The following is a 19,561-nucleotide window of genomic DNA, read 5'->3' on the forward strand; positions in this document are numbered from 1 at the left end:
TCTTGAGATTAGTTCAGCATTATTCTATCTTCTTTTATTGAAAAGAGTCGTGCTGGAGTGACCTCAGCCTAGAACCTCATATCGTACTTCTTAACGTGAAAGTTGATAAGAGCTAAAGTTGTTTTTTTCACTCATTTCCAAATGAAAAGCATCAATGATTCCCATACACTTTCACCTCAAGAATTACGATATGAGGTTCCGAGCTGAGGTCACTAGAGCATTATTGTATTGAAAATGTTTTGATATCCCCTTCCCCTAAATACAATTTTTAATCTTAAAACTTCCAAGTTTAAAAATGTTATTTTGTAAAATAATATCCAAATAGAGTCAACTCAACTAGGTCCAGTTTTGACTAAGTAATGCTTAAAGAGAGCTGCTATTTGCCACACCAACTTTTGCTAATGTCTATGTACATCACCAAAGAATTGCAAAGTTGGTGTGGCGTTAACAAAAGTTGGTGGGGGGGTGATAATCTCTCTTTTTAGAACAGAGACTGAAATTTTGGGTGTTGTGAAAATCAACCAATTAACAAGAGAGGTTAAGCAAACACAGCTTATAAACCACCATTTAAAAAGCCTGTAATGAAGAACAAGAGGATACATATAAAAGACACAATGTGAAAATGCAACAACAAAGTCACGGAATCTTATTCCTCCATTCCACTCTGTCCAAAACCAAGTCTTCGGTTATATTATGCAGTTCAGAGAGTAAAACTTTATTATTTCAATAACACAAAAGACACTCTTTTATTTCCATAAGATAAAATAATTACCTTTCAAAAGAAGAAAGTTTGTTTGCTACGAACGTACACTGTTTTCGAGATTATCATATCCCTGGTGCCATGGATCCTCCCAGAAGAGACTTCTAGCTTTTCCTGTTTGTTGAAATCCTTGAGATTCTCTAGTACAGTCCTGATCCTCTCTCTCTTTTTTTTTTTTTTTTAAAATAACGACAAACACAGTTTATATAACACATCTATTCTCAGCAATAACGCTTAGCTTGCATGCTTGCCATGCAAACTTCAAAGAATGCAAAATACCCACCAAAATCGCATCCGTGAATTTCCCTGAAACTTATGGGTGAACCAACACCAGCTGTTCATCAATTGATCGGATTTCTAGATTTACAAGGAAGAAATAAATAGTTTCTGATATTTATACACTCTCGATGAGGATGTGCCCTACACTTAACCATAAGTCATGAGCATCTGCAAGTGAATAACAAGAGAATACCTTAGCATGTAAAATCCAAAATGTTAACTTGAACAAACTTTTATAATGTTTGAATGATGCGCTTTAATATTTAATTAGAGTGTGATAAATGATTTAAGAAATTGAGGTGTAAAACAGCAAAAGTTGGGGTGCCAATAGCAGCTCTCAATATAAAACGATTCCCCAGAAAACAATTAGAATCGATGGTGCAAGAGAGGAAGAAAGGTTACATATGATCCAACCATCTACTACGCACCTCCTAGTTGTGGCAAAGAATTATTTGCTCTGCACCACTCTGTAATTAAGGATCAGGTCATCAGGCTTCTTCCATATATAAGCTCGGACCGTGGCTAAGCTCATTTCAGGAGATAGAACCTGGAAAAGCACCCCCAAAAAAAAAAAATTCCATGAACTCCTCAAGAAGAAAGTCAGTATAACAGAAAGCACGAAACTGTCCCATTACTTGGTCTGCTCATGATAGTTAACCGTGCACCATGAGTCAAACACACATGTAATTATAGTGCGTTGGCATTACATTCATGTCAGTGCTATAGCCCTTCTCAAGGAAAAGCATGGCTTCAAACTAAAATGAGATTTTGCAAGAACATGAGGAAAAGTTCACAACTTCTTATCTAGATAGAGATACAAGGAAAATAAGGACTATGGTTCCAAGCCAAACTCAAAAGAATTAAGATGATATGTAGGCAACTAGTCTCACTTTGACAAGGCAACGCATAACTGAAGCCAAGGCCACAATTTAGTAATTATTTGTTCATAAAAATTATTTGAATAGATTTTAATTTTGTCGCTAAGGCATCGCCTAAGCAAAGCCATGGCAATGTATTTATTTCATAAAGATTAGAGAAAAAAATAATAATATTGCTAAAAAAAAGCGTATTTATTTGGGATGCGCAAAACCCAAATTTTAGAATAAAATTGGGTTGCGATAAAACTTTACAATAGCAAATCTGGAAGCTCACTTTTGAAAAATTAAAGAATATTCAAAATATTCCAAAAAGACTATTTAATAGTTTTAGGATGTGCAAAACCCAACAAATATATTTAACTTTAGACGCCTATTTGGACTACTAAATCAAATTGGATTGTGATATAACTTTACAATAGTATATCCAAGAAATAAAAATAATATATATAAAAATAAAAATAAAAACTGTTTATTAATTTAGGAAGTGCAAAACCAAACAAATGTATTTGGACTACTTAATCAAATTGGATTGCTATAAAGTTTTAAAGTAACAAATATGGAAGTTCACTTTCAAATTAAAAATGTTCGTAAATCAAAAGGAGATCCTCAGAAAACAAGAAACGAAACAGAGGAAATAATAATAACAATCATACAAATGATAATAGTAATATCAGTAATTATTAGCAACCACTTGTGTACTAGCACCCGGCCACCTACCAAGACCCCGTTTTAGGGGCCAAGGATCCCAGCTAGGCTAAAGTATTGACCACAGTGCCATTTACAATGCCCTGTCAAGCTTTTGAAATGGCTGCTCTGATGAGGCTTTCTAAGTTATATAAAAAAATTAAAAAAAAGCAATAGTCGTTGATTTAGGAACCGATAGGCCAAGTCTCCCACCCCCTCCATTTTATGCTCATAACAAGGTATAGGCTCCTAACAAAATCTAACTCTAGATGCAAGGTAAAAAAGATTAATTGTACAATCCAGAAGAAAATCCCCATAATTACAGTGGACCTCAACAAGCGAGTTTTTTTTTCAATTTTTTTAATGGTTGAGAATACTTAAATACTTGGTGTTCCCACACGGTAAGCCTGTTTTTAACCGCATCTGAAACTTGAATGTACAAAATATTTAGAACCCAATGCTTCCCAATAAACAATAAAAGCCTTGACCAACTCAAACAAACACGGGATCTCAACAAACTCATCCCAACTCCCAACAACTAGGGCTAAAAGCAGTTCCACTCAGTAAGTTTCAAATGAGGATTACTACAAACCACCTTCTCTGTCCAAGTTTCAGGGTGCAGTTGTCGAAGCAGATAAAAAAGGAAGTTTAGGTAGATGCATTCCGGTTGACTGCTACTTACTAGGGAAAAAACCGAAACTCGGGAATAGAAAGATACAATGAATAGGAGGAAATTGTACTGCAGGAAGAAGATTTCGAAGGAGCATATTTGCAAAGTACTAATACATTGGAGGAACAGCTAAGCTAAGCACCAATGATGTTTGGCAATTTCAATAGTGAATTTTCAAGGCAGTTTCAATGTAAACAGTCAACCATCATTCATTAGAGAGCTGCTATTGGCACCCCAACTTTACTTGTTACACCCCAATTAAAAAAAAAAGTAAATGGTTGAGAATAAGTAAAAGTTGGGGTGCCAATAGAAGTTATCTCAGTTTTTTTTTCTCTAGATTTCTATTTTTTGGGTTTAGGATTTTATATGAGCCTAATCATAATTGTAAACAACTACTAAAATTATTTGAACGTGTGTTGTAATGTTGAGATTATAAGTTGAGCCAAACCTGTGTAATGTTGAAGCTATGTTACCCAATTCATTGTTACTAGTCTGAACCACGAACCAGTACGAAGTGAACCACTTCGTAGTACAACTTGTAAAATCAAGCGAACCACCCGAATTTTGATTGGGTTCGATGAACCAAAGCATTAAGTTTGGCAAACCAAATAATTTTTTAGAGTCATGCTGGAGTGACCTCAAGCTGGAACCTCATATCAAACTTCATGACGTGAAAGTGGATAGGAACCATAGATGCTTTTCATCGAAATACGAGTGAAAAAGCATCTATGGTTCCTATCCACTTCCATGAAGTGCGATATGAGGTTCTAGCTTGAGGTTACTTCAGCATTATTCAATTTTTTAATTGGTTCAATGAACTTAACTAATTTATTATATTTTTTTCATTGTTCAAATTTAAATTTTGAATTATTTTATTAATTTATTGCTATTTAACTTAGTATTTTGTTTTAACATTAGAATTATATGCACAAGCAAACCAAGCTAGAGAGAATCGATATAGGAAACCAAAGCGAACCAAGAAACGAATTCTCCCTACCTACCCCTAGGAACCTGGTTCATTTTAGAGTGGCAAACCACAAACCCAAATTCGAACTGACGAACCAGGTAATATAGGTTTGAAGAGTGTGTTTTAATCATTAATTGGGGTGTGAAAAATAATTTAAGAAATTGGGGTGTAATAAGTAAAAGTTGGGGTGCCAACAGCAGTCTTTTATTAGCAGGTTCCTATATCACAAAGCCAGCAGTCTACTGTGTTTGAACCAAGGTGACAGAGGATTGCATTTCTTGGTTCCTCGCATCAATGAGGTTGAAACACTGAATTGCAGGACCTGAGCTATGGGAAGTCACAGTTGACAAGTTAATATTGACTTTTCATCATTTCAGACGTAACCAACTTGCCTGATTATTGCACAATATCTCTATAGAAGGCTTTAGCTTTGAGGGCTTCAATCCATGCCGAAAAGTACCATCACCTACAGTAGTTGAACGTTGTGATTGTCCTCCTGCCAGGCCAGGAATAAACGTTCCATCGGAAATCCCACCATCCAATGGTTTGTCAAGAACCATTTTTTCCATGACATAGTTAATAACCTACAGAAATAAATCAATACATCTATTTGTTACTTAACCAATCAAAAGTCATAATAAAATTCTTTTAACAAGACCATATAGAGATAAGCATTTATAACATACAGCTTACAGATGTTCCACATTAAAAATACATAATCTACAATGATGAAAAGATTCTACAGAATATTTAGTGACACTATCAGCCATGGTTGAAAAGATTGGATTTCATCAAAAAGCAATTACCAGGATCTACAGGCTATGTGACATCAATGCTCCACCCGGTGTGGTATGCAACATTTCAATGCATAACAGAGATATCAAAGGTCAATACTTGATGAAATATCGAGTTACTTCATTGTATCTTTATAAAAAAAATTGCATAAAATATGATTAAAAAATAACATTTTTGAAAGACAATGCAGATATCTTAGTAAAATAATTGTCTATCCATCACATATACATGCATCCTACACTTCCAGATACCATGACCAGGTTGATCATTCAATAGAACACTATTTCAACAGAAACAAAATGCAATAAGTTATGAGGAACAATCTTAATCACTTGACTGACGATTACTATTGAGGTGACTGATTTTAAGTCCGGTACTAAGACCAATAAAATCAAAGAAAGTCCTTACTTTGTGTATTCGCAGTATCCGAGGGGCACTCAGTTTCCCTTGTGTGAGGACTTGAACAGTTGAACCTTCACATGGATGTAGATAAAAACTGCACCTGAAATTAAAACTGTTTCACCTTAGCCAACTACAGTAAACAAGGAAATCGAACCACTCTCTTAGCAACATACCACCAAAAAGTCAAAGCGTAAGGTACTTCTTTTTAATTGCTATTCGGAAAACAAATGTTTTGTGATAGACACAAAGTTTTCTTTTCTTCTTGTTTCTAAAATTTTTCTCTGCTTTTAACAATAATAAGAGATGGAGAATGATAACAAAATGGAAAAGACAGACATATTGAAGAGCTGAGAAACAGTAAAACTAACTTAGTTTTTCACAATTTAGACACCTAGGGAACAACATAAATAGTAAATACGGTATCTTTCACATGTAAGGTGTTTTCCGAGTCCAAAAAACAAAGCATATATGCATTAAGATCAGAACTTACTTGGTGTTGTCCTTGGATGGTATTCTTTTATTCAAAACACAGTCCAAACACCACCAAGGAAAATCCTTCTCATCTTCAGTGCCATCTAAGTCAGTGATTTTCTTTCTCCATGGCCCTCCATGGGAGCCCTCAGTAATAATGGAAGGTGGGGAAACTGTTGAAAACTCAAATGCAGGATGGACCATAGAGCTATGGTTTTTGGCAATATCGTCAACTTCAGCTCTCATGTGGGAATGATTCCTAATAGAAATATCCTTCCCTGATGGAATATCACCATTGGATGAAGCTTGTAATCCGGACTTCTGCCTTCTTTTGGCCAACCAATGAGACAGCAAACCCTTGAGGGTCTCTTCAGCTAGATTGATCTGCAAAAGTTCATCTAATTTAGAAAGGAATGAATTTAATATTAAAAAAGATAAGTTAAACAATTCAGGACGCAAATGTTTCAATAAATAGATAATCCTATTAGTGACAGACATGTATAAAGAACTACAACGTTGCAGCTTGTCTGTGAGAACATGCCAGGTGTTTTACTTTCAAAGCAATAAATTAAATAGTTAGCATTAGAAAGTGGATAGGAGTTGATCACTGCAATTCACAAGAACAGCAATTGAATTTTTCAACAAAGCTTCACACATTGAATGATATAGACTACACAAAAAGTTCTGAAGCTACCAGGAACAGGAATCAAATAGTGAAAATCAAGAAGTACGGCTTATCATACCAAAAAGATTCATGAAAGAACATAATTAGATATCTAAAACGAGAAGATAAGATATGGACACCTATTTATAATTTATAATATTAAAAAAGATGAGACAAGAGGACAGTCAAAGCTTCACAAAAGAAACCCTGCAGGACTCAATAAACATCCCTTCTGGCATGCTTGAAGGCATTTGTTTCGCATTGAGCCAACATGAGCAAACATATCTCCATTTCAGTTAGTCACACAAAATCTAAAGCTCACTAGATCAGACTAGCCAAAAATAACTGAAATGTCCTGCCCAAATTTAGGATTTTTTTTTTTTTTGATAAATAAAGGAGCTTTTATTAACAGGGGTGGTCGAGGAGACCTAAAACCCCAGAGGATATAACAAGAGAAAAATAGTAATAATAACAAGGAGCGTACAAGATTTAAATAGTAATAATAATAATAAGTTTGAGCAAGAATAACAGCAAAACCAACAAAAACATGGCCCGGATAACTATGGATTGATGTAATTATGGGATGAATCTTTGACATGGAGCCTCAGTAGGGTTGATAAAGATGAAATAAGGTTAAGCAATTAGGAAGAAAGAATAAAGGAGAGAGCTAAGGAGCAGAAAACATCCAACTATAATTCTCTAACCTTTTATCTTATTTGAGTTCTTTTAAATTATCCCTAAAATACCATTGCTCCATGTACTTATTTTTTTGATTTGATTAGAGCATCATCAGTGATTTTGCATTTCTTTTCTTCTGTTTTTTGATGGACGTATATGAATTGAATAAAGGGGAGAATCCCCAAAACATACAAAGATCTAAAAGTCAAGGAGACAACCAAAGAGCTACAAGACTATCCCCCCTAATATACAAGAAATTCTCATCCAAATGCAAAATCATTAGAATAGAGAACCCTACATTTTAAAAACCAAAGATCACTTGAAGATAAAAAAGTAAATATTTTATAATTTCATCCCTGCATACGGTTTCATGACACTGATAGATTTCAATAAATAGAGCAACTAATTCAGTACTTAGTTGGACGATGTCCAATTCTGTTTCATATGTGCCATTTCTCTAAGGGGTAGCAGTTGCTTTGGATGATGCACTCCTTCGCATTATTTTGGGAAGCAAAAAATTCGAAGAGTGTTTTAGGAAAAGGAGGTAGACATTGAGTCTGTCTTGATGTTCAAATGGTCATCTCCTTCTAACAAATTTAGGGAGATGTTTTCTGAAGATTTGGTATTTCAATGGCCTACCTTGTGTTGCCAAAGTAGGCCATTTGAATCTCTTAGGCAAAACCATGCTTTGTAATATTTCAATATTAAGAGTCATGGATGGGAAACAACACATAGCATAGACAATTAAAGTACCATACTACTCAACTTGATATGCAAATATTGTCTAAATATTATAGCATTTACAGATTTTAGTATCTCTTATATTTGGATATGCAACATATGCTGAGTCCCAAATAATTGCGATAAGATACAGATGATAGTGACAATCCAAATATAATCCTAAGGGAGGATGTTATAGCCATCCTAGGCTTACAGTTTACCGTTTAAGATTAACAATTTCAAAAGATTGGACTAGTTCAGTATTGGGCATAGGCACAAATAAAGTCAGCTAAACAATGGCTACCAAATCACTAAATATATTACCTTGTGATCCTCAGGTACCCCAACAGTCTTCAGATCAACAGAATACATCTCTGCAGAAAAGCATTGTGGGGTATCCAAATGGATAGACAAGGTTCCAAGCCTTGTATCAGTAGTAAACCATGCAGGAAAACTAACCTGGAGAAATCAAAAAGAAATGTTCAGTTAAGTTTTTCAAGACAGAAAATTTTATACCACAATTAAGTCTAAAATCTCAGCATCGATACCATCTCAAACATTTCTTCCTTCTTCTCTTCAAATGAAACCTGCAAGAAACCATTCGCAAAGGAAACTTAAAGATAATAATTTCAGTAGTATTTCCTATCTATCAGACTAATCAATGATGGAACATAGGCAACAATTTTAATCATTAAACCTTGCCATAGTCCTCAACCACAATGCCCCTGGTGATATCCCATAGCTTCACTGAACCGGCAGTATCCTACAAAAAAGAAGTAAACAAAGATTTTAGGTTGTAAAACTATGGTCATGAAGACAAACACTTTCGTACTTCATTGATTGTTCTTGACAAGAATGATATCTATTGCATGGAAATGGAGGGATGCACACATCATAATCACCTTGATCAGGACATGCCTTCTGTTATTTAAAATTTCATGCTGCACGATCCCTGGAGTTCCAGGAATTGTAAAGGAGGGTTCTATGTAAGCAGGAACCTGGAAAAATGTTAAATAGTCAAATACCTCACCACAACAAAAATAAGTTACATAAAACACCCAAAAGAAAAGGAAAAAAAGAGCAAATACTCCTGAACTATTGCTGAGTAAAGTGACCAAAAGAATGCATGAAATTTATATCATGAGGATGTTCCTCAGAGCAATTCTTATATCAAAACCATCAACATCATTAGTCTTATCCCAAAAATGTGGAGCCAGATGAACAAATCATGTTCCTCCATTCAATTCTGTTTAAAGCTGTTAGCTCCATTAATTCAAGTGTGTTCATCAAAAATTGTTTCAATAAACAGAATAATAGAAGAAAGTATAATATACCAAACATTCAATAAAAATTCTTTTACCCCTTTGAACAAAATTTCAATTTTCTCAAAATCAGATTGTGAAATCTACAACAAAAATGGTTTCCAACATTCTGAAATATTATGCATGTAGCATATGAGGAAGGGTTACAATGGAAAAAAAAAATTCCACTCCACATTTTGCTAAATTGTTGACTAAGCGATTAGCTTTCCCATGAAAAAGCAATTATCATCTCAACAGTGAAGAGGAAAGGCATCTTCAATCTCAGCAAATCTTGAGGAAAAAATATAATGTTCCAAAGACGTTACTGAGACTCCTAACGACCATAAACAAATTACGTTTAATGGTAACTAGAGAAAAATTGCAGGTTTGAATAAGAATCAATAACATGTATCATAAAAAGAACATCCCAGTGCTCTGGCTGATTATTAGAACACATTATGATAATAGTCAAGAACCCAGACTCCCAGAGATCAAGATATCTAAAAAATGCTACCTGGAATAAATACTGCCTCCTCCAACACTAAGGCATAAAAGAATAAATAGGAAACAGGTATGACTTACTGGGGTAGATCCTTCTAAACTAGCCCTTGCTCTGGAGAAGGATAAGTTGCCAGCCAAAAATGAACCACCTTTTTGAAAAACCTTCTGAGGGTTACATCCTTCAGCGGGCCACCTCTGTACAGAAGATTCTGTTGTTGCAACCCATATGCCATCATCATGCAACGCAAGTTTTAAAATAGGATGATCTTTTGTGCAAATTAAAAGGCTCTCTCTTGTGGCCAAGTCTGTAAGGTATAACTGAGATAGCACCCACAAAAGTATTACAGCAGGTCAAACAACAAGAAGTATTATTTGACTCCTGAAGAAAATGTTACTCACAGAAAAGTCCCTCCCACCACTATAAACATGGCTGAATGTTGGAGTGCTGGCAAGTGCCCAAACAGAGTCTGTATGCACAGCATAGGAGTGCACACATCGTTGCTGACCGAGATCCCATAGTCTAAGAAAGTGGATACTGAAATCAATCACTACATGAAGCATAAAAAAAGTTTCTTCTGTAACATTCACTTTATGCTTAGCTTCAATGCCTAATAGCAATAAGAGAAATTTTCTCCTTTTTGGTATCTCTCCAGTCTTATGTTGGAATCAACATGGATTTTCCAAACAAAATATGTAATCTATGAAGTACAATATTCCTGCTCGAAAGAAATGAGGAAAAGAAAACAAAAACAAGGAATATCGAAATTAATCAAAAATAGTAATAAATAAATAAAAATCAATCACTGTTCATGAAATCAAGAGCTGGTTTTTTTCATCAATCAAGTATTCACTGAAATCGATGAAGTAGCCTGGTCAATAGAAAATCTTGCCCCTAGACTGGGAAATTAAGACATGTATGGTACTTATTCAAGCATATCAAAATCATGAGACTAATCTGTACTCCATTATTCCCAAGTTTATACTTAATCTGTTCAACATTATTCCCAGGTTCATACTAAATCCGTTCAAGTGTTGGCAAGTGATACAATATATGAAGTTTAATTTATGTGGGGCATTATAGACTCAAAATGACAACTCCAGCACTAGTCAGCTACTTAGTTCTTTTTACGCTTTGGGCATGAGGGTGGAGGTGGAGGGGTACATCAAACATTCAAATGAAGTTGAAGTAAACGTCCAATTAACTGCGGTGACAATAATTTGCACCTACCAATATGGTGTTATAAGATAAAAATGATAGGTAACATTACCTAATCATAGAATCAGAGGATCCTGACAAGCAAAACCTGCAACACAAGAATGAGAAATGGTTGATTGGCTTGCTCACACAGAATTATAAATTAGACAGGCACTTAGTTCAGAAACATCACTAAGTCAAATATGAGCGATCCAATTAATACAGGCTACTTTCTGTCAAAATCAATACTCAAATCTAGTCGGTAAAATTTAGTTAAAGAGAGTGTCTAAAGAAAAGAAGAAAAAAAAATAAATAAATATATATATATATAGGGAGCGGTTCGGCAGCCCTAAAGTTTGCCAAGTTTGGTGCCAAACATTTTTTGTAAATCACTTTTGATGGGTTAGAAGTTTTGGAATAGGCTGATTTTTTGTGAGGATGATCTCTATGGTGAAGAGATCATCCTCACAAAAAATCAGCTCATTTTGAAACTTCTAACCCTAGTTTACAAGTTGAAGAATTGTGGACCGTCCAATTTTTGTAAATCACTTTTGATGGGGTTAGAAGTTTTGGAATATGCTGATTTTTGGTGAGGATGATCTCCTCATCATAGTGATCATCCTCACAAAAAATCAGCTCATTCCAAAGCTTCTAACCCATATTTTGAAAAAAATTTGGCACCAAACTTGGCAAACTTTAGGGCTGCTGAACCGTCCCCATATATATATATATATATATATGGGAGCGATTCGGCAGCCCTAAAGTTTGCCAAACATTTTTTGTAAATCACTTTTGATGGGGTTAGAAGTTTTGGAATAGGCTGATTTTTTGTGAGGATGATCTCTATGGTGAAGTGATCATCCTCACCAAAAATCAGCTCATTTTGAAACTGCTAACCCTAGTTTACAAGTTGAAGAATCGTGGACCGTCCAATTTTTGTAAATCACTTTTGATGGGGTTAGAAGTTTTGGAATAGGCTGTTTTTTGGTGAGGACGATCTCCTCATCATAGAGATCATCCTCACAAAAAATCAGCTCATTCCAAAGCTTCTAATCCATGTTTTGAAAAATGTTTGGCACAATGTTTGGCAAACTTTAAGGCTGCTGAACCGCCCCCTATATATATATATATATATATATGGGTGGCGTTTAGAGGCCCTAAAGTGAGCCAAACATTTTTTGAATGTATGGGTTAGAAGTTTTGGAATGGGCTGATTTTTTGTGAGGATGATCTCTATGATGAGGAGATCATCCTCACCAACTCACCAAAAATCAGCCCATTCCAAAACTTCTAACCCCATCAAAAGTGATTTACAAAAATTGGACAATCCACAATTCTTCATCTTGTAGACTAGGGTTAGAAGTTTCAGAATGACCTGATTTTTTGTGAGGATAATCTCTTCACCGTAGAGATCATCCTCACAAAAAATCAGCCTATTCCGAAGCTTCTAACCCATGTTTTGAAAAATGTTTGGCTCTCTTTAAGGCCTCCGAACGCTCCCCTATATATATATATGGGGCATGTTAGGCACCCTACTATTTACCCTACGTGTTTTGTCCTACATGGGTTAGAAGTTTTGGAATGGGCTGATTTTTGGTGCGGATGATCTCTTCATCATAGAGATCATCTTCACAAAAAATCATCCCGTTCTAAAACTTCTAACCCATACATTGAAAAAATGTTTGGCTCTCTTTAGGGCCTCCGATCGCCCCCCTATATATATATGGGGCATGTTCGGCACCATACTATTTACCCTACGTGTTTTGTCCTACATGGGTTAGAAGTTTTGGAATGAGCTGATTTTTCGTGAGGACGATCTCTATGGTGAGGAGATCATCCTCACCAAAAATCAGCCCATTCCAAAACTTCTAACCCCATAAAAAAATGGTTTACAAAAAATGGACGGTCCACGATTCTTCAACTTGTAAACATGGGGCTAGAAGTTTCGGAATGGGCTGATTTTGGTGAGGAAGATCTTCTCACCATTGATATCATCCTCACCAAAAATCAGCCAATTCCAAAACTTCTAACCCATGTAGGGCAAAAAAATTAAGGCAAATAGTAGGGTGCCACAGCCCATTCCAAAACTTCTAACCCATGTAGGACAAAACACATAGGGCAAAATGTAGGGTAAATAGTAGGTGCGGAACATGCCCCATATATATATATATATATATATATAATATATATATATATATATATATATATATATAGATATAGGGTGGCGTTCGAAGGCCCTATAGAGAGCCAAACATTTTTTCAATGTATGGATTAGAAGTTACGGAACGGGATGATTTTTTGTGAGGATGATCTCTATGATGAAGAGATCATCCCCACCAAAAATCAGCCCATTCCAAAACTTCTAACCCTATCAAAAGTGGTTTACAAAAAACAGACGGTCCACAATTCTTTAACTTGTTAACTAGGGTTAGAAGTTTTAGAATGAGCTGATTTTTGGCGAGGATGATCTCTTCACCATAGAGATTATCCTCAAAAAATCAGCCCATTCCGAAACTTGTAACCCCTATTTTGAAAAATGTTTGGCACTCTTTAGGGCCTCCGAACGCTTCCCATATATATATGTTTAAGATCTATGTGAGTAATATATTTCTTTTCCCATTACAGTATATGCCATATGCTTCATGTTATATGCTATGATACTATAATTTGTTACCATCCCAAAGAACATTTTAATATGACAGATATGTTCCTAACAAGGCCAAGCCACTAGGGTATGTGATGCGTAAGTAGTCACCAAGTTTGCAGGCTATGTGGAAGATAAAAATGTTAGCAAATTAGATCGGAAAAGTTTAACTAAAATGAAAGAAGCGAAAAAGGAATCAAATAAACTGTATATTCCATTCAACCAACCTGCCTGTGGAATCCAGAAGCAGAGCCCTAACGTTATCTGTATGCCCTCGTAGCTTCATACTCTTCGAACCAGTTCTTGGATCCCAAACACGTACAACCTACATGGAAGCATTGTACCAACAATGAAACTGGTGGGCATGCATTTCAAAACCATTAACTAATCGCGTAACTCAAATGCTATGGTCAAGCAAACATGAAGAAAACAGACATAATTTTTTTTTCAGAAAGAAAAAATATAGACATAATTATGATTAAACAATATACTTATTATAAATTCGTAATACACATGTATATTAAAGTTGGAAAGAGAACCAAACTGTAAGCATCACAATTTACCTTCTCAGTTCCACCAGAAACAAGTAAGGTGCCACTATCATTCATCGCCAATGCATACACCGACTCTTTATGACCTTTGGCAGCAATGGGACTACAACCGTATGGTTGGGTTGCATGAAGAGAAATGTTGCTGCATGAACTAATAGAGCGTAGACTTGTGATAGGCAGGCCAGAGTTGCTGGAACCAATTATACCATTTGAGCTATCATCCTCCACTGCATCAGTTGATGTTGAGACCGGAACAAGAGCAGCTTCAAGATCCCATATGAAAACCTCTCCACCAAGGCCACCAGAGGCAATAACATTGCTCTAAAATGCATGACACTATAAAAGGATCAGAACTCATAAGCCAACCAGAACGAAAGCAACGTCTCCAATAAATATCAAAGTTCATCTCTCTTGCACCATTGCACTACAAAATCTATCATAAAAATAAATGGCATTTACATAATGAAGGGATTTATCAAAAAATAATAATAATAATGAAGGGAACCTTCCATCCATGCATTAAGGTCCTTGAAAACTTTGAGTAAGAAATTACATTTTTTTCGGCTGCAGCAAGACAAGTAACATAATCAGAGTGTTGACGGAGAGTCCTGGTGCAAATTCCATCAGACAAGCAATTCCATGTCTGCTTCAACGAATAAATTAGTTAAAATAAAGCATAAGTTGCAGACTCATAAATAGTTCACAGAAAGTAAATGAACCTTAAGGGTGGTGTCTGAAGAGCATGAAATGAGCGTATTATTGCCTGCAAGCACTGCATCATTAACCTGCCCAATTAAAGGGACCGGTGTCATAATTTTGTATAACAAGAAGCAAATCCCAGTGGAAGGAGTCCAGGCCCAGACACAGGAAGCACAAGCCCAAGCCCAACATCAATAAATATCTAGACACCATTAGTTCATCTTTGAGAGTCGTATATAATATAATACAAAGACCTTCACTTTGCTGTTCAAGATTCTCAATATAGGAATCTCGGCCTCCTCTTGCCTTCTTTTCAATAAAATTATATACTTATAATATATATATATATATAAAAGATTCTAAATATAGGAAAAAAAGTAACCTATAAGTTCACTCTGCCCCCCTATATGGATTAAAAGTTATGTCAGGCAAAAAAGTTGAGCAAAAATGGCAATCCAAACGGTCCATGAATTTCATTGATTGACTAATCTTTTCACTATGTCAATGCTGAGACACAAATACAAGCCATAAAATCCAACAATGACCAAAAAGTTTCCATAATAAGCCAATCCAACTATTTAGCATAGCAGTTATTCAAGCCTCTCTTAAATCCTCAAACCAGGAGCTCGATTTAGGCCTGAAAAGAATATGAATAGGGGACACATACATATTGTGATTAGTTTTGGTTTGTAAATAATGTTACACTTGAAACGGAACAAGGAATTTTAGTAGATAAAACTTTAAGTTAGTTTATAGGTAATGTTAAGTACAGTTAGGTTTTATATAAGAGCAATATAGTATCCTATTTATTATAAATTGTAAGGCTATAACTAAAAGAGATAAGATGGTTGAGACTGAGTAGAAGCCTACAAGTATTCCCTGAAGTCATGTTTATCTGTATTGGAATTTCTAAATGGTAACATAGAGAAGTTCTTTTTTAACCTATATTGTTGGGTGCAATGCTCAATATGCACGGTGAGGTGCTGCACTTATTCAATGTATGATGCTTCTTACTTGACTGGTGTGATACTAATCACAATTCCCAGTAAGACATTTCAAATTTATAGGAGCCCCTCATCTTCTATATATTTTCTCTACATAATTAAATATCAGAGCAACAGATATATAATCACCACACACCTAATCCAATAGTTACAAAATGTATTGCAACCATACATTAGAATCTTAATCCTGCAAAAAGAGATAACCATACAAACCTCTCCATAAATGTAATTTTGATGGATAAAAATTGTGACAAACAGCATGCAGATGAACCCCATTCCTCATCTATCAATATATTACCCCATTGGGGAGAAAATGTGCATTCATTAGTATATCACCTAAACAATAGAAGACCCAAAAACTTCTAGAATAACTCAAAACTGAATCTTCCAAAATCCAAAGATCCAACCTACTGAAAGATTACTAGATTGCTGAAGGAATGCCAGGAAGTTGAAAGTATGGGAAAGAGAAGTACCCAATCAACATGTGATTCAAATGTTGCAGAGCAGATGGCAGCATTTTCTTCTAATGCCCACCTTTTCAGTGTCCCGTCTCGGCTTCCAGTAAATAGATAATCACAGCTATCAGGTACTGATGATTTTAATACAGCCAAGCAATTTATGCCCCCATAATGCTGCAATAAATAACATTCCAAAGCAAAGTAAAACAGCTGATGTGCATGTGTAACTCACGTTGGGAATTAGGAAATGAAATTTTCTGATAATTGACTAAATTTGTTCAAAAATACAAAAGCCACGTCCTAAAGAATTCCAGTCCATTAATGCAGAAACCTAAAACGCACCATCCATAAGCATTTCAACAAAATCTCATATATGTACAGTGTTGTTAATTTAAGGGCCTTATATGAAGCACGAGTCCAACCCAAATTGTTGGATTAACTTAGCATGATTGGGCAAGAGATCAATTCAAAATGAGATCTATTACAGGATAAGGATAGAAATCAACAGTTGCATTATCATCATCAAAGGTAGAATACCGAGTGGCGATGATGGCAACTCAAGAATGTCATTGGCTACTACAGATGATTTGAGAAGGTGGTGAAGATGAAAATTACTCAGTGAAGATCTATTTTAATAATCATAGTGCAATACAAGATGCAATGAATCCAAGGGAATCGTACCAAGACAAAGCACATTGAGTTCATCATTATTATGTGAAGAAAATGAATTTGCAATGATCGAATGCCTGCGACCACTGAAGCAAAGTTGCATAGATTTTCACTACACTATTACTATCAACCCCAAAGTTCAACAAGTATAGGTCCCACTAAGCATACATAGTAAAGAATTGGAGTTTAGACAAGAATGGTGGTGCACAAACCAAATCTTTATGTCGATTAGAATAGAAAGAGTTTCATAACGTCTAAAATTAAAAAAGACAGGAAGTCGCATGCCCTGATTGAATATATGACCTATGAAGCGTGTAATGGCAAAATAGGATTAGTGTTGCTGACACCTATATCTGGGAAACTGAACAAGATGATGGTGAGTTTCTTTTACAGAAAAAGAAAGAAAAGTAATTTTAATTTTCTCATTGTGTTCCTAGTTGTTTTGCATTATGCACTTTCTAAAGGCTCCACAAAAAAATAAATAAATAAACAAGTGAAAAACCAATGGAAAAAAAATCACCATACCTTCGTGTCATCAGCATCATTAAGCACGTATGTTAACCTCTTCTCCTTGCGAGGACGAGATGAATTGGATGTGTTTCCTGCACTGCCCACACGGTGCATTGCAGAAATCCCTGAAACGGAAAAAAAAAAAAAAAAATTCAAATTTTGTCATACAATCGAATTATAATTAATTAGTTGGTTCATTGGTATACTTAGTATAGTTTGCAACCGCAGTTCTCTATTGTAAAAAATTACACTATGACATCTCAGTACACTTCGTTGATGAGCTATTGAATCAGTTGATTTGCTGAATCATGACATCCCTTATCATTGATTTGGAATATAATATGGTTTACTTTAAATGCAGTAAAACCTTCGTTAATGAAACAAACACGTGTCAATTACGGTTTTTAAACTGCAAAGTTTCTATTATGTGGGTTTGTACTCAGAGTTCCAGAAATCTATACTAACTTACTAAATGTGGTACAATTGAGAGGCTACAGGCATTTTGTTTGTCAATTTACATTTTACGGTCGAACCAACGATCAAACATACCTCAACCTAGAATTGAAACAATAGATAATGTCCCCATAGATACAAAATTTGTGAAGTTCGATAAATACCACCAATCGCAGCTACAACTAGATTTGAGTTCAAATATTACATTAGATAACAAGTTCTCAATCGATACAGAAATTAGTTTAGGATTTTCCAGCACAAAAGAAAACTTCGATCCGATCAATTAGAGAGAATCGACAAGGCTCTACGAACAAAATAAAAAAATGAAATCTTTCAAAGTCAATAACACGAAGGAGGAATTTTTTTTTCTGTTCAATCCAACCGGATCAAGAACTAGAGTTTCAGCAATCATCGTTAAAATCAAAGCATCCACTACCAATAAAAAAAAATCATAAAAAAGGGAGAGAAGAAACAACAATCAGCCGTGATAGAGCTCGAAAAGCAGGGAAGAAATTAGGGTTTTGAATAGAAAATAATTAAACCTTAATTGTGTCGAAATGAAGGAGAAATTGCAGATTTTCGATCGATCGATCTCTTTCCCAACTGTTGAGGTTCCAAACTGCCGATCGAACAAAAGTCAAAAAAAAACAGCGCCAAGGACATCCACAGCTTTGTAGTTTTGTGGGAGCGAAAGATAGCCTTCGATATTTATTTATTTATTTAATTTTTTTTAGAACACTTTGACTTGGTTTTCAGACATAGATTAGGGTAGTTTAGTCTTTTTGTGTCATGTTCGAAGTATAGTGCTTGCCAGCGTGGCGTCTAATTTTGGTTGATCTATTGGTAGGAAGGAGTGATTAAGTGTAAGAAACATAATGTTTGAGAACTTATATTTGCACCTGAACTGCTATTTATTACACCCCAACTAAATTTAAAAAGTAAAAGAAAATAATATATTCTCTCCTTTAAAGAAGAACGTTATATATATTTTATGGAGAGATATCGAGGAGCGAAAAGTAGGAGATCAACATCAAGATGTCAACGAAGATGATCGTTGTTGATGTCAACTTTTTCATTTTATCACTTCGAACTCCGCACTTTTTTATATAGTGTCAAGTTCACAATTTTTACAGTCAAGTTCATCACTTTTTGTTTATGGTCGAACTCGATGCTTTTTATTTATTGTCGAGTTCATCACTTTTTAAATAATAAGTGGTGAACTCGACATTGGTAAAACTCACTCATTTTTAATTTTCAAGGTTTTTTCAATTAAAACACATGGAAAGATCGACTAAAACCTTGAAATAATGACTTGTTTAGATGATTTCAACCCAAAATAACTATTTCTTATCAATTTTCATTCAAGAGCTAAAAAAAATGAAAAAGCCTTAATTTTTTTTACATATATCTTCAAAATATTTGAAAAAATCCTTAAAAATGACTTTTTCTTCCTTCTTTAATCTTTTTCGATGGAATAAAATCTCTGAAACTCAATTGAGATGTTTAAAATCTTTCTTCTTTTTTTATGAAAACAATGAGTTCGAACGGTTAGAACATTCAATCGTGAGAAATGTGAGAGATGAGGTCCAAGGACTGTTAAGAAAAGGA

At 35.0% G+C, this 19,561-nt stretch overlaps 1 protein-coding gene across 1 annotated transcript; it reads right to left on the reverse strand.

The window, feature by feature from the left end:
* Positions 1 to 636: 636 nt before the first annotated feature.
* On the reverse strand, positions 637 to 18,654 carry LOC147383332 (uncharacterized). The gene is made up of 19 exons (XM_086427739.1): positions 18,496 to 18,654; positions 17,516 to 17,625; positions 16,337 to 16,495; positions 14,880 to 14,945; positions 14,714 to 14,803; positions 14,173 to 14,481; positions 13,837 to 13,934; positions 11,039 to 11,074; positions 10,170 to 10,290; positions 9,852 to 10,088; positions 8,871 to 8,966; positions 8,666 to 8,731; positions 8,517 to 8,555; positions 8,293 to 8,427; positions 5,926 to 6,290; positions 5,442 to 5,535; positions 4,631 to 4,822; positions 1,468 to 1,586; positions 637 to 1,207 (listed from the first exon to the last, which is right to left on the reverse strand). Exons 2-18 carry the CDS (start codon positions 17,612 to 17,614, stop codon positions 1,488 to 1,490), a joined length of 2,301 nt encoding a protein of 766 aa, XP_086283865.1. The 5' UTR covers positions 17,615 to 17,625; positions 18,496 to 18,654; the 3' UTR covers positions 637 to 1,207; positions 1,468 to 1,487.
* Positions 18,655 to 19,561: the final 907 nt, after the last annotated feature.

This window comes from Akebia trifoliata, chromosome 16, assembly GCF_017979445.1.
Source record: "Akebia trifoliata isolate Shusen 1 chromosome 16, ASM1797944v1, whole genome shotgun sequence".
NCBI lineage: Eukaryota > Viridiplantae > Streptophyta > Magnoliopsida > Ranunculales > Lardizabalaceae > Akebia > Akebia trifoliata.